Source organism: Diadema antillarum, unplaced genomic scaffold, assembly GCF_040938485.1.
Source record: "Diadema antillarum isolate AM-2024a unplaced genomic scaffold, OU_Dant_1.0 seq00001137_RagTag, whole genome shotgun sequence".
In the NCBI taxonomy this organism is placed as follows: Eukaryota; Metazoa; Echinodermata; class Echinoidea; order Diadematoida; family Diadematidae; genus Diadema; species Diadema antillarum.
This window is the reverse complement of record NW_027271949.1, coordinates 896617-911814: the sequence shown is the minus strand read 5'-3', so window position 1 is coordinate 911814 and position 15198 is coordinate 896617. Positions and strand designations below refer to the sequence as shown.

Genomic DNA, 15198 nt, shown 5'->3' with positions numbered 1-15198 from the left:
CACAGATTGGATGTGCCATAGTATGCCATTCGTGGCATCATGTATGGTCCATTACCATTCTAGAGTGCTTGGTTGCCAATGGGTATCACATGTGCTTTAAAGGACTTTATAAGTGGATATCTTGTTGGTCTGAAGACTAAGTTGCAACCAGGTTGCAACTGTGCTTCTTCTTCTCTTTCTTCTGGTTAAGTTTGCCTCCTTCAATACACTGAAAATTTTTGCAGACTGTATTATTTACATTATAATACAGTTTATTTACAGATATTCACAAGTACATAGACTTCGTTTACCATGTAGGGCTGGGCCAAGCCTGGCCTCAATTGCGGTACTCGGCCCCGCAGTTCAGTGGATTTACAGTGGCTGGCTTGGCTTGGGCTGCATTCAAACCTTTCAATATTTTGTTGTAGTGGTGCTCTGCTTGTAAACAAACCAGAGCCGTAAATAGAGAACAAACGATTATTTGGGAGCGCGCCAGGGTCACAGTGTAGAAGCACTGGTGCAGGCTACGGTTTTTATAAAAGGCGAACTTTCGAACATCATACTCACAACTGCTCTTTCCTTACTTTTTATCTGCTTTCTACGCACAAGAACACAAGGATATGGACAAGGACGAATGAAACTATATAGTACAGTTATGATGATTTGATGATAACCTAAATTTAAACACAAATTTGGAAATACTACCTGTCCTCGTACTGACATGCTAATGATGAAGATTCTGTAGCGTACACCGAAGACTTTTTGCTGAACGTGGGATTATGACGTCATGATGTCACAATCATTGCACTTTTGGGGTTGCAATTTGGTACCACATTTGGCCCAGCTTGCGTTCACAGGGAGAAAAGGCTGGGCGGAGCCCGAATCGAGTCGAATGTTGCACTCTAGTCTTTATTCAATTCTTCACCTTGTTCTGTATGCGCATGTGCCCAATTGTGTACGCATTTATGTGTGTATGGTAAAACTGCAAGTGAAACAATGAATGATAAACTGTATGAACATGTTAAACATACATTTCAGGGATCACAGTAGGTTGAACAAATATAGTTCTCAATAAACAAAAAGGTTTTGCTTTTTCTGAACAAACAATACACTTGAACTCCATTATACATGTGTAATACATCCATGTATTCCTCCATGTATTCACTAAACATCATGAAATGATTGACAGTTCTGTAACTTTGTCATCCATTTACTGTTGCAATGTCTGGAAAACATTTAATGTTTGCAGGTCAATCTACAAATTAAGGCCCTGCAACACACTTACAGACTTGTGCTCTTCTAAGCTTAGAAGCCATACCCTTCTGACGCATTCAGATTACAGATCTTGTCCCTTTCTGCGACATGATGCAATAAATTGCAAAAGTTTGTGTGGAAATATGAAGGTAACATACTCTAGAAAATTTATACACATAACTTTAGGTTTCCACAAGGTAAATAACATTTCCTTTAAGCCAGTGCTGTTTAAGAGGCTCTAGAGTTTTAATTTCCTTTCACACAGAGATCTAGAAGTGATTCAGCCTGTGCCCAAAATGTTGCCATTATGTATGAGATGACATACGAGTGTAAGACGGAAAGCATGTATCAGTATCTGAATACCGACGTCTTGATATGCATTATATCCACATTGTTCAGACAGCAAAGTTATCACTAGCCTCTGCCATTAACATTACTGGTGTCAAATCCAACCTGGATTTTTATGCCACCGCCACGAAGTGTCGCCGGAGGCATTATGTTTTCGGGTTGTCCGTCCGTTCGCAATAAATTTTGTGGACAGCGTAACTAAAAAAAGCTTAAGGTATCCTAATTAGACTTGGTATGCATATGCATGAGTGGACGAAATTGTGCCTATTAACTTTTGGGTGCACATGCTTAAGGTCAAAGGTCATATGCTCAAAATTTCACTATTTCACTAGTTATCCTACATAGGATTTCTTTGCGTAGATCACCTCTAAATTGTTACAAGGCTGAAGTGTTGTGAGATCACAATTCCTGTTTGATACTACAGTCTTCAATCAGATGCTCATCAGAATGAGTTTTCCATCCCATTTATTCTTGGAGATCTGTGTGCTCATAAATGAGAACAGTTCTTTTTTTTATCACTTATTTTTTACGAAGCAGCTTTTTCAATCATACTTTGAGATTTGAGTGCTGCCATCACCATCTCTTGTTAGTTGACCACACATTGTTGCTTTTAATTTTTACTTATAAATTTTAAGATAATTCTCCTCAGGATAATTATCCTATACAACATCAATGTGTGCTCAGTCTCCCTAGTCATGTGCACCTCCAGAAAAGCCAGGTGTCTCTTGTATTAAAGGTGAAGCAAAGTGTTCAAAATGAAGAATAAGAAAAACGATAGTAGAGAAGAGCTCCGGAACACCTTTAGTTGTTTGTTTTGTTTTGTTTTTATTTGGGGGGGGGGGGGGGCAAAGTCTCGATGGGGGGCACATTTACGTGACAGTGTGAGGTCCTCAGCAATGGAGCAAGGTGAGGGTGGATACCCCCCTCCCATGGTAGGGACTTTTGTAAAAAGAGAGTATAAAATTAATATGTATATTATGATTTTTTTTCCATCATCATTATTGTGTCATTCATTTTCATGTGCATGTCTGTGTAATGATTTTTGTACTTCATAACTCACTTTTTCTACTGCGCCTTGAGCATGTTATGTGGAATTGGCGCATTATAAGTACTCTGTATTATTATTATTATTGTTATTATTAAAAGTCATGTTTACAGAGCATTTAAAAAAAATTCTAGGGAATTAAACATAGTGAAAAATCACTGCAAAAGATTATGATCATAACTTATGAAAACGATTAATTTTACTATTTCAAGTACAGGCAGAGCTAGCGAGCGCTTCGGAATGTATAGATTTTCATGTCTGATCAATTAAATTCTGTATTACACAATAACATTTGTTATTTAAGAATACAGTAATTAATGAATGGAGTATATGTGTGCATGTCACAGTCATGTCAGGATATGTGTGCATGTCACAGTCATGTCAGGATTACGATCAATATTTTTCGCATGTTGTTAAGATTTGCAAATAGCACCTGACTTGCAAAAATAAGAACCACACAAAATATATGTTGTATACAATAATTGATATCATTGTGGGTAGTTAAACAGGAGCTAATTTTGAACAATGAACAAAACAGCTGCGATCAGTGCAGTTCATATTGGTAAAGCTCTTGATGTATGGGTGAACAATAGTTTTGACCTACACAGTAGATTAGAGATCTTTGTGCACAACATGATGTCCAGTCATGTGCCACCAAGTAGGCCAAACCCATTGATGAGGACTTTGCTCAAACCTTAAGTCACACACTACTCCCAGTTTCATTTTATCCCCAACTAATATTCATCTCACATTTTCCATCATTTGAAATCTAGATCCTTGCTTTAACTACTTTGTTTAAAGGGCATTTCCCTTCCAAGACAGTTAACCATCTTTTATTAAATTTTGTGTTCCTCTTTCTGATGAATTAAAAAAAAAAAAAAACATTTTTTACATGATTTTGTAACTCACACCTGAAATCATGCCAAATCGCATGCATTTTCTTTTATTTCATGTGAAATCAACAAGTGGAGCATTGTTTCTGTTGGTACAAAAGGTTAGTAGAGAGAAGAGATAATTAGGTGATCCGAATATCCTTCGGATCACCTTCTGTATCTGTACTGATTGTTTATTTCTGGACAAAAGTTGTGCAGAGGTTAGCTCAGAAAGTGCATTGCCTCTCAATGTCAAAATTATACCATACATGCATCATGTCGCAAAGACGACAGCGCAAGTAAAATCATAGTGATCAGTCGACCGTGACGTCACTATGACGTCATTATATGAAAACACATTTTCATGCATATCTCATTAATGGAATGGAATATTTTAATGAAATTTACGTCACATATATTTCAAGTCAAGTGGATTCTACTCATATTCTCAAATTTCATTTTTATATCAAAACGCGCACGTACGCGCACGTTGAAATATTTGTATGCTCAAATTGAGCTCAATTTTTTTTTGCACACGTTTCAGACCATTTGGAGCATTTTTGGAAAAATTGAAAAAATTGGACGGACGCGTACGCGCGCGCACATATTCGCACGCACAGCTAATATGAAATAGAAATGTTCAATTTTTTCACACGGATCGGATGTCCGAAATGTCAAGGAATAGTTCTACCAAGTTTTAAGTTGATCCGATTCAATATGACGTCATACGGGCCCGTCAAATTCAAAATTCCGCGCGTGCGTCAATGGGGATACACAGTGCAACTATGCCAAAAAACCGCCAATTTTAAATTCAATTTTACTCCTCGGGATGGACGGTGACCCCCTATTTTCTTTACATATTCTGAAAGCTTATGAGTTGTACAAAAAAGTAAATTTTCAAAATGATGTAATCAAATTTCAAGTTTACTCGAGCGTATCTCACTTATCCTTAGCTAATTTTCACCCAAATTTCAATATGTTGTAGCTTATGAAATGTTCTTTCAGAAGTGTAATTACACAATTTTGATTAGATGACGACATCACCTCGAAAAAATTGATTGAAGGTAACCTTGTCAAATTTGACCAGTTTACGTGTAATCTCTATGGGAGTGCAATTTTTATGGAAATGAAAATTGACATGACTATCTTTATCGAGCACCAGCTCACTTATGCTTCGGTGAATTTCTCTAAGATTTTAATATGTTATAACTGAGACGTAGGGCTATCGTTAGTGTGCCCTTCGTTTTTTCATACGTTGTCGGGATCACGTCAAAAAACTTGGTTGAAATTACAGTTTATCTTACATGTATTGAAATATTCCTTTCTTTTGCAACTTTATGTACAATAACTCAAGAAAAACATACCCTATCACCACCATATTTTGCGCATGTTTAGTTCATGTCACGAACATTATTTCATAAAATAACAACTACTTGATCAAACGCCATCTTGGGTATGTAAATTAGGGTCAAAGGTCATAGATGTTTCATCTTGTATCTTGGTGAATACATGTCCTATCTATCCCATATTTTGCACACACAAAGACCATGTTACAAAGATCATTTCACAAAATAACCACTTTTTGCCCAGATGCCATCTTGTTTGTGCAAATTGGGGTCAAAGGTCATATGTACTTTTTTCTCTATCTTCGTTATGACGTGTTATCTCTATGGGAAGGTATTTCTCTAGATGTGTAAATTGACATGATTGTCTTTATCGAGCACTAGCTCACTTACCCTTCGGTGAATTTCTCCCAGATTTTGATATGTTGTAGCTAAGACTTTGCGCTACCGCTAAAGTGCCCTTCGTTTTTCATTCGATGTCGGGATCACGTTAAAAAAATTGGTTGAAATTAAACCTTATCTTCTATGAATTGAGATATTTCTTTCTTTCTGCTACTTTCTTTGCAATAACTCAAGAAAAAAAACCTATCGCCCCCATATTTTGCACATGTTTAGTTCATGTCATGTACATTATTTCATAAAATTACAACTACTTAATCGGCCAACATCTTGGGTATGTAAATTAGGGTCAAAGGTCATAAATGTTTCATCTTGTATCTTGGTGAATACCTGTCCTATCTTTCCCATATTTTTCACATGTATAGACGATGTCGCAAGAATCATTTTACAAAATAACCACTATTTCATCAGATGCCATGTTGGGAGTGCAAAGGTGGGTCAAAGGTCATATGTACTTGTTGCTGTTTCTTCGTTATAGTGTATACAGAATTTGGTACCAAACATGGCAGATATGACTCCCTTTGCTAAATGAGAATCCAAACATCAGACGGCCAATGTCTCTAAACACAGATGAAACTTGTATGGTCATGCCTATTGCGATCAGTACTCGAATCATTGATAAAAAAAAATCGGATCACCTTAATTTGTCAGTGATGACAAATTACAATCTCTCGTTTGTATTGTGTCTTTGACGGTGAAATATGAACTGATATATATATATTTCTTTCCCTACTCAGGCCCTGTTGTGCCCCCAACAACTACAGCAAAGAGCACCACACTATTAGGTATACCTTTCACTACTAGTGAACACTCCGCGGTGACAGCTTCAGCATTGCCTGTTGTGATATCCTCTACAACTGCTCCTCCACCCACAATAGTAACGTCAATGGCTGATGCATCAACTGCAAAAGTTGATTCTACAAATAAGGTGATAACAAATCTACCTTCTCCTATGTCCACATCAGTAATTTCATCATCTAAGCCAACCACGTTACTTGCTACAGGGTCCTCGGCGGCTAACCCTACAACTGGGGTGACAATATCACAGCCTTCTGCTATGTCATCAACTAAAGGGACAACATCTGGGCCAACCTCCTCTCAGTCTCCTTTCTCTTCTAAGCAAACAACAATAAAAACAAGTTATGGAAAAGACATGATGACTGAGAATGCTTCAACAGTAAATCAACGATTTATCACATCCAAGCAGATGGGGACACTAACAAGTAGGCTTGTATCTGCATGGTTAACGTCAAACTCTTTTACAGGGGAAAATGTTATGGCTACTGGTCAAGAAGTAACACCTAGTCCAAGTGATACTTTGTCTTCAAATGTTACTGCACAAGCCAAAAACGTGACTGAGTTTATATCCACAACAGACCAATTAGTTAGTGTGAATGTCACTGGTTCTTCAGCATCTTCAAAATCTGCAGATGGATCAGCTCCACCTATGATTGAGCATACCATTCTTTCAACTATTGCAAACCTGTCAGAGATAAGAACACAGTTCACTCCTGTCTTTACCACAGTCGAACAGGCTATTACATCATCCATCCCAGCAGATGGCAACTATAGCACCATAGCAGAAGTTACTACTTTAGCTGCAGAACTTGAAAATCCAGCTTCTAGCATATCCATTGCATCACCAAATACAGACCAGCAAGGTTACACCATGAATGGAAAGGCTTCATTGGAGGCCACAATGACAAACTCAGTGGTGACAGAACCAGAATTTGTCACATCTGTCGGCAATGCTGTTACAAGCAATGGGACTCTCACAACAGGAATGAGCCAAATGAGTACTGAATCTGAAGAGGAAATAACAAGAATTATGGCAAGTGATATATTTGTAACTGGTTTTTCAGTTACACAGTCCAACACTGATTCGATAAAGGACACATCTACACAGATTGGTGAAGCACTACTGACAAAAGACAGCAAAACCCCACGTACTGATTATATAGTGACGATTGCTGATGAGAATACCATAGCACAGGCAATGCTTACTTCTTCTGCAGGAGAGGACATATTCACAGCAAAAACTTGGCCTGAAGCAACTACAACAGAGGAAGGGACATCACATCCCTACCCCTCTACCAGCCATGTTGATGCCATTTCAAACCAGTCTTTCACTTCTGAACAAAGTATGGAAGTAACAGTACCTTCTTTAACTTCAAGATTACTAGTGATTGGAACAGAAGGAATGACAAAAGCGATGACAACTTTTGAAGAAAAAAGTGAGTTTGCAACCAGCAAATTCTTTGGTTCTACCATTGGTAGTAACCAAAATTCTCAACATACTGTGCCTGGAACAACAGATGAAAGTGTTACTTTCTCTTCTACAGCATCATCCAAAATTGCATCAAAAGCAACACCAATTGCTACAGGGACAGTTCAGCAAACTGGAGAATTGCTCGGATCACAGTCACAACATCCTCCCGTCCAAGCTTCTCAAACCACATCTGTCTCACAGGGTCTCACCAAAAATGGACCCATTGATACAAATACACCAAATGAAATAACACAAGAAAGAGCCACACAGGAAATAACCAGTGAAATTCTGACAAGTGGATCCATTGTTACTGTTCAGGGTGAAAATTCTACCCCTAGTGGAGGAATGACATCTGAAACATTGGCAATGGAACATATCTCTCCAAGAAATGAAGAGTTTACAGATATAACTAGTAACATGGAAGCATTGATACAAAGTACTGCTGCACAAGTACCTCATGAAACTATCCCAGGTGATGCATATACACCCCAGCATTCAACAAAGGAATTTGAAGGTACAATTCCAGGAGGTTTTTCATCAGACTATTTTCATCATACTACAATGGCATCATATTCTACCTCAGGTGCCCCAGCTACTAAAGTTAGTACAGATGACAGTTATACAATAGAGGGAACACTGTTGAGTAAAGTACACACTCCCCTGCCAGTCTTCCTATACAATGCAACTGATGATAATCTGATACATTCAAACCCATCACAAACTTTCATGACAACTTCTGAGTATGGAGGTATAGACACTGGAACTGAAGAAGTGAAAACTGTTGATTCCTCCACTATTTTTCCTAATTTTCCAACAGATAGTACACATGATGTTTCAAGCATGTCATATGCTCAGACCAGTGGGCTCACACAGCAAACAAAGGCTAGTGCAAAAGTGTCAGCAGGCCATACAACATTGATAACTAACATAATAACAACAGATGAGAGCAAAGTCACCACTTTTGAAGAACGAAAAGAAGATATCACCATTATTGCTCCTGCTGTCACAAGTGAAGAGATGAGACCCATGAGCACTCTGAATGAAGCCATAGAAGTGAGCACAGGAGAACAACATGATTTCTCAGTAACTACAACCATGATGACCAAAATTTTTACAGAACTAAGTTATGAAAATTCTGCTGCTTCAGACAAAAAAACAGCATATACAAGTACATCAGATGGAGGTTCACACGTAGCAACAACAAGCAAGAACCAGGATGATATTACTTCAGACTTACCTAGTGATGTGTCCAGTGCAACTATTTCAGATTTTCAGACAGAAAATTCTGCTTTTACTTCTGAAAGCCAGCAACTCGGGAGGAATGGCTCTGATGTAAATACTAATATGTCAACTGATGTTTATGCAACATTTGATGTTGGCAGGCAGACTACAAGTTCTATTTTGACTGACACTGAAGATAGTAGACGCTTATCCACCGTCACAAATGAAGGAGGTCCACAACCATTTCTGACTGATACCAGTACAACTACTGTAGAAATGAAAGATACTCGGACAGATGGCCTCACAAATTCTCCCTTGCCAGATGTAAACAGTCAAATAATAAATCAGAGATTGCAGAGTGATGCAACAACTGAGAGTGAATCAGTTACAAGCACTTTAGCTGAAGTGGAGTCTCTGCACACAACGGTCACTGCTTCAACAGGTGCAGACGCTCTTGATATAACCTCATATCACATCTCTGCAAATGGAGAATCTACTGAGATCATTACACCAGCACCTCAAAACCCAGATGGCTCAATCCTGTATCAAACTGGCATGACTCTTATTACTAACGATGGAGCATTTCCTACAGCTACCCCATTATATACACAAACAAGGAAAGTAAAAGAAATTACTCTTTCCACAAGGGAGACATCTACTCTTAGAGAAGGAACTCATTACAGTGAAAAGACTGCACTTAACACTGGTTTCTCGTCAACAGCTTCTCCAAGTATTTCCAAGCTTCTCCACAAAGAGACAGAAGCAACAACCTCTCAAGAAGTAAGCACCAAAGATAGTACTGATGACAAGACTGGAATGATTCCACATGAAGGGCTTACTAGTGACTTTTTTAGCCCTGCTGTGGAAGAAATTGGCACAACAGTCGCTCAAAAGAACACGTCAAGCGTGGGAAGGGGCTCTGATGCTTCAACAACGGGACCATTTGGAGGAAAAAGTGTTACACCAAGCAAAGAAACCAGTTTAGAGACACAGTTTTCAGAAACAAGTGAAAGAGAAACTACTTCCAATTATGTAAACACAGCCATAATAGACAGTGGCCTAGTTAATATGACTGACAAGGGCACAACTAGTGAGGATGGTGCCTCTACACAGCAAGAGACAAGCTATTATACTTCAATCAGCGTACATCCGAGTCATCACAGAGAAGATACTATTCAGGGAGGTGTCACAACCTTTCAGAATGAGTTTAGGCAGACCACTCTGGGTGTTAGTATTACAAGAGAAATGTCCTCTAAATATGACATGTTATCAATGTCTGCTAATCCTTCAAGTGTTGCAGCAATTCAAAGCAGAACTAAAGTGAATGGGAATGATATATCGGAAGAAGTGACAGCTTCCTCGAGGAATGGTGACCACACTTCTTTTTTTTCGCAAACTATGCCTGAGGGTCCTGTAAATATTGTTGTGACTGAACAGAGTACAGTCAAAAGTGAGGAAACAATCATTCCAACACAGATACCTCCTAGCAGTGAGGCCAGAGATACATTTACTCATGACCTAAGTACAATAAGCAGTGATATAAGTGCAATGAGCAGTATGATTAAAAGCGAATATATCACCCCAGCACTCACCTCTATTTCAGAAACTAGCACTGAAGATGCATCTACAGAAGCAAAATCTTCTGATTTTATTCAAACCATGGCAGTGACAGAAGCAGGAGAAACAACTAGATCAGTGCCTATTGCCTCATCCATTACTGAAGAAATAGAACTTACAACACCTTTAACTGATGGAGTTTCAGATGTGGGAAATATGCACACAAGCTCTACATTAATGACAGTGCCCCAGGAATCAACGTCCCAGGTGCTCACTTCTGAAGGCAGTAGAAAGATCAATATGAAGACATTTTATGGAGTTCTGTCAACCATTGTAACTACCGCAGATCAAGCTTTTCGGACTAGTTCAGTTGGGGGTAAGAGCACAATGACACCAGCAAGTATTTCAGTTGAAAGTGGAGCCCCTGTTGAGGAAGATCATACTGTAGGCAGTATGATATCAACTCAGAAAAGAACAGCAACAGAGGACTTTCCAGATTCATTAACACAAGGGCCTACATTGAGTTCTACAACAGGGTTTAAGCCCCTTTATACTCTGGAAACAACAGTCCAGATGACAGAACAGGGAAGTACAGGTCTTACCACCCAATTTCCTGTAACTGAGGGAGTGACAGGGGATGAATATACGCTATCTATGCATACGTCATTATCAGTAGCTGATGGAAAGACCAGTGCATCTACAGAAGATAGCCTTGATACAGTGACTAATGTCATTACTCAAGATGGAGTCATTTTCTTAGCATCCACTTCAGTGCCAGTACAAACACATGGATTGTCATCCAAGACAGCAACAGAAACGTCAGCAGGAGTTCCAGTTGAGGTTACCACAAAGTCTCATTTTGCATCAACAGAACACGATATCATCAATATATCAAGCAATAGTGTTGCATCTACACAAGATATTCTCAATTTCTCAACTGAACCCAGAGTAACTGTGCAGGAAAGTGAAGGAATAATATCACAACACTCACTAACTCAACGGCTCTTTACTGCAACTCTGGGCTCTCTGCCAGTTTCAGACATTACTGCTGACCTTGCCATAACAGCTAAGAGTGAACTGATGAATGACATTGCAGGAACTCCAAGTGCTAGTTCACCATTGGGCTATTCTACATTGGAACCATTCACATCTGCCAGCCAAGATGAGAGCACTACTGGCCATCTTGTCCAGGAAACTAGTCAAGAAACGACCCATGAAATTTCCACATCACAACAACTTGCAGAGAAAACAGAACAAGAAGTGGAAACTACTTGGTCTCTAGTAACAAGACCAGGATCAGATATTGATGCAACACAAGATCCACTTGCTAATACCACACAGCCAACTGTTACAATGCAATTTATGGGTACAACTGATGGGCATACACAAAGCTTTAAGCCAACAGTGGTACCACATCTTGCAACGAGAGCATCATCCACTGAACCAACAAGGAAGCATAGAGCTTCATCACAACCAGTTGTGCCTTCTACAGGGCAACAAACTTTATCTTCACAGCAGTTTTTTCCAGGCACTCATGAATCTGCCATTTCAGACAATATCACTGATGATTCACACCAAACTGCACTGACCACAAAGCTTCCAATGTCACTTTCAACAACACAAACATTCATCACGCAAGACATGAAGACCGAGGCCAGACCAGGAGCAGAGACTGGGGAAATGATTCTACAATCAGAAATAACAGCAAAGCCTGTTACCCTTGTCACAACTCGACAACAATCTTTTATATCTAGGGAGCCGACAGTCGCAACTCAGACAAGGCATCCCAGAGATACAACATTTTCACAAACTACTCTTAAAGGCTGGCATAGAGTAACTACTCCAGTATCAAATGTGTCAGACCAGCAGTTAGTTCTTACATCACAATCAGACACAAGTACTGACAAATTTGTTGTCACAACTATAAAGCCTGAAGTTACAGAACCAACTGAGATTTCAGCAAAGCAGTCATTTACAACCACTTTGTCACACAGAGGAACACCACAAGCCTCTGATGTAACCACAAGGCAGCGAGGACATACCACAGAAATGACCATGACCACAGGGAACCAGCCTGTAGTTAACACAACAACTTACCCCTCATTTTTTTCTTCTGGGCAGTTAGTCACGACTTCAAAATCTCATCCTTTCACTGATCAACTAGTCATTACAACAGGGAAGTCAGTGGTGACAATGAATCTTGCAAATGTTACAACAAAAGAGCCTGAAGCACAAACAGAATCAATACTCATAACAACTGAAGAGCCAGCAGTTATGACGAGACAAACAGTTGTCACTACAAAAGAAGCAGTGGCTTCATCAAGTCAGGAAGTTGTATCAACACAGCCACCGCTTGCAACAGCAATATCGCCAATGCTGAACACTCGTCCAACAGTCAAAACAAGGCATCCAGAGGTTAACACTCCACCACAGGTTACTACAAGAGATCAGGTATATTTCACTAGTCAGCCATCAACCCCTAAGACAGGGCAGCCTGCTAGGACAGCTACAGCAGCTACACACTTGACAACAGGAGGTAGTTTACAACATGGAATGACACATACACAACCACAAAGTTCTTCAACAGCAGCACTACATACTCCAACACAAGTGTATTTTAGGACAACACCAGCATTCGTGACTCAACCTACAATAGTTTCCACTGATAACACTACCACAGCTGATGGACTCCTGAAATATACTTCACAGCAGACAATGAGGACTATGGCAAGGACCACACTGGAAGAAGCTCAATGTAAGAATTAAGACAGTCTAAGAAACCACATTTTTGTGTGTTTACACTGTATTGGTTTTATTTGTCACCCTGCATCACAAAACGAGCAAAAAGTCGCCAAACATGGGTTTTTAATTAAGGGCAGATTCTGAAAGAGTGCTAAGACTCGAAAGCTTTCAAACAATGTATAACTCAGTTCAAATGGACTCTTCTAACCTATCTAGATATTGGAAAGAAAACACACACTCTGGAAAAGGATGAACTGAGAAAAGAGGCTGTGAAGTATGCAGAGTCTATTCGAGCGCTTATTTTTTACCAAGCTGTGCTAGCTGCACTGTGAATGGGACAGAAAAACAGGATGTAAACCACTGGAGCAACAATGAAGGGATTATCAAATTAAGCTGAAATCAACCATGCGCTGTTCGTGATTAATGCCAACTTTCAAAGCAGTAGCACCAACCTTTCAAAAGTTTTTAAAGTTGAAATTGAAGAATGTGCAAAGGATTTTCAAAAAAGGAGAAGGGCCTTTATTGAAGATATAGCTGATCACACTTCTCTACAAACAAGGTTGTAGAAAAGCAGCTGAAAAGACACTCTCCCATTCATTTCATGATTTGGTTGACCCATTTCACCTTTTGGAGTCCTTACCTCTCAAGGGCCACAACTTTTTGTTGGTTTTGTGATGCACTGTCAGTATAATTGTCTCATGAAAGAGAGTAAGAAATGTGTGCTTCTTTCATTCATTGTTCATATAGTTTCAGTCATTTCAGTTGCAGAATTTGGAAAATCTAAACTGGAAACTGTGAAAAGTGATTGGTAAATTGAACAACACATTAAAGAAGATAAGAGTACATGTTTCTGTCTCAATTTGGCAACGTTTTGCAAATTTAGTGGATTCAAAGTATTTACTATTTAAGTAGTAGGGGGTAATTTCCCTCATACGGTATCATCACAAATATTAATTGGGTGCAAGGTGTGAATAGAGCATGTGCCAATGGGCTCGCAACCTCTTTTCTGATACACAAAAAAGGCACCTGAACGGGGTCAGAGAAAAGCAAAATCCACTGAACTCTGTTTTGATCACTATGTACAACTCCATAAATGTTTTATAGCAAAATAAGCTCACACTACATTGGAAAAAAAGGTAGATAATACTGTGGTACATGCAGTGTTCATACAGAAACAGAACAGATGTTGATAGAAGAAACTGTAATCTTTCTATCAAAGCCATTTTTCTGAGCAACATAACCCAAATAAACATGAATTTAGGCCACAAATGCAGGCACTCTTGTCTACATTTTGGGAACCTGGTATACCAGGTTGCCATATATCAGTTGACCCCCATGGGAACATGGCAACATTTTGATACAAATTCTAGGGGTGACTGTATAATGAGAAATGGTCCAAAAATTTTGGAATACAGTGATTTTATTGACCTGCATGGCATGTAGAGGTATGGCATTTTGTACTGCAGTTTCAGCTCTCCAGAAGATGAGTTTTTGCCATCTTGTGTCATTAATCGTTTTTGTTATGGTGATGAGGATTTTGCCAATAGATTCTTTTGGATGGGAGTTTTATTAAATGCTTTTACATCAAATATGAGCCCATCCATGGATGCAAATTTGTGTACAGATGATGGTTCCTGGTAGGTGTATGTTCATTAATGTACCTTTGTTACTCTTTAGATTTTGACATTGCATGCAAATTCCTCACTAGATGCAGTATATAGGTACAAACTGAGATGAGTGGAATCTTTGTTTGTTTCAGATGCAGAGGTCCTCACAGCAACTGTAACTATATTGAAAATCAATGGTATCGAGACATTTGTGTCTATGGAGATGCGCAACCAATCCAGTCACACCTTTTTCAACTTCCAAGCGCAGTTATGCAATGCAGTGAGTATATACAGGGTATAGGACATTAATAATCTGATTATCAGACTGAGGTTCAGGGAGTATTGTACAGTTGTTAACAAGGTGTTCGTGCAATGATGTGTATTTCAAGCCTTTTGTATATGAGGGTATGAAAATGTCAGTGGTTGTATAACAGTTTTAATCTTTTCTGGATGATGGAGAAATGCAATATAATTATATCCCATTGAAATTAACACCAAAAAACTCTGGCCACTAATTGCATACTGATGCATAAACAAAGCTGAAATCATTAGAATATCGCAC

At 39.0% G+C, this 15198-nt stretch overlaps 1 protein-coding gene across 1 annotated transcript in view; it reads left to right on the top strand.

Moving 5' to 3' along the window:
• The window catches only part of LOC139744111 (uncharacterized), a 226970-nt gene that overhangs the window by 55846 nt on the left and 155926 nt on the right, over positions 1–15198 (top strand). The window contains exons 5-6 of the mRNA XM_071654568.1: positions 5978–13042; positions 14789–14916. Of these exons, the coding sequence (XP_071510669.1) occupies positions 6127–13042; positions 14789–14916 (7044 nt within the window). The 5' untranslated portion in view covers positions 5978–6126. The remainder of the gene's footprint in view (positions 1–5977; positions 13043–14788; positions 14917–15198) is intronic.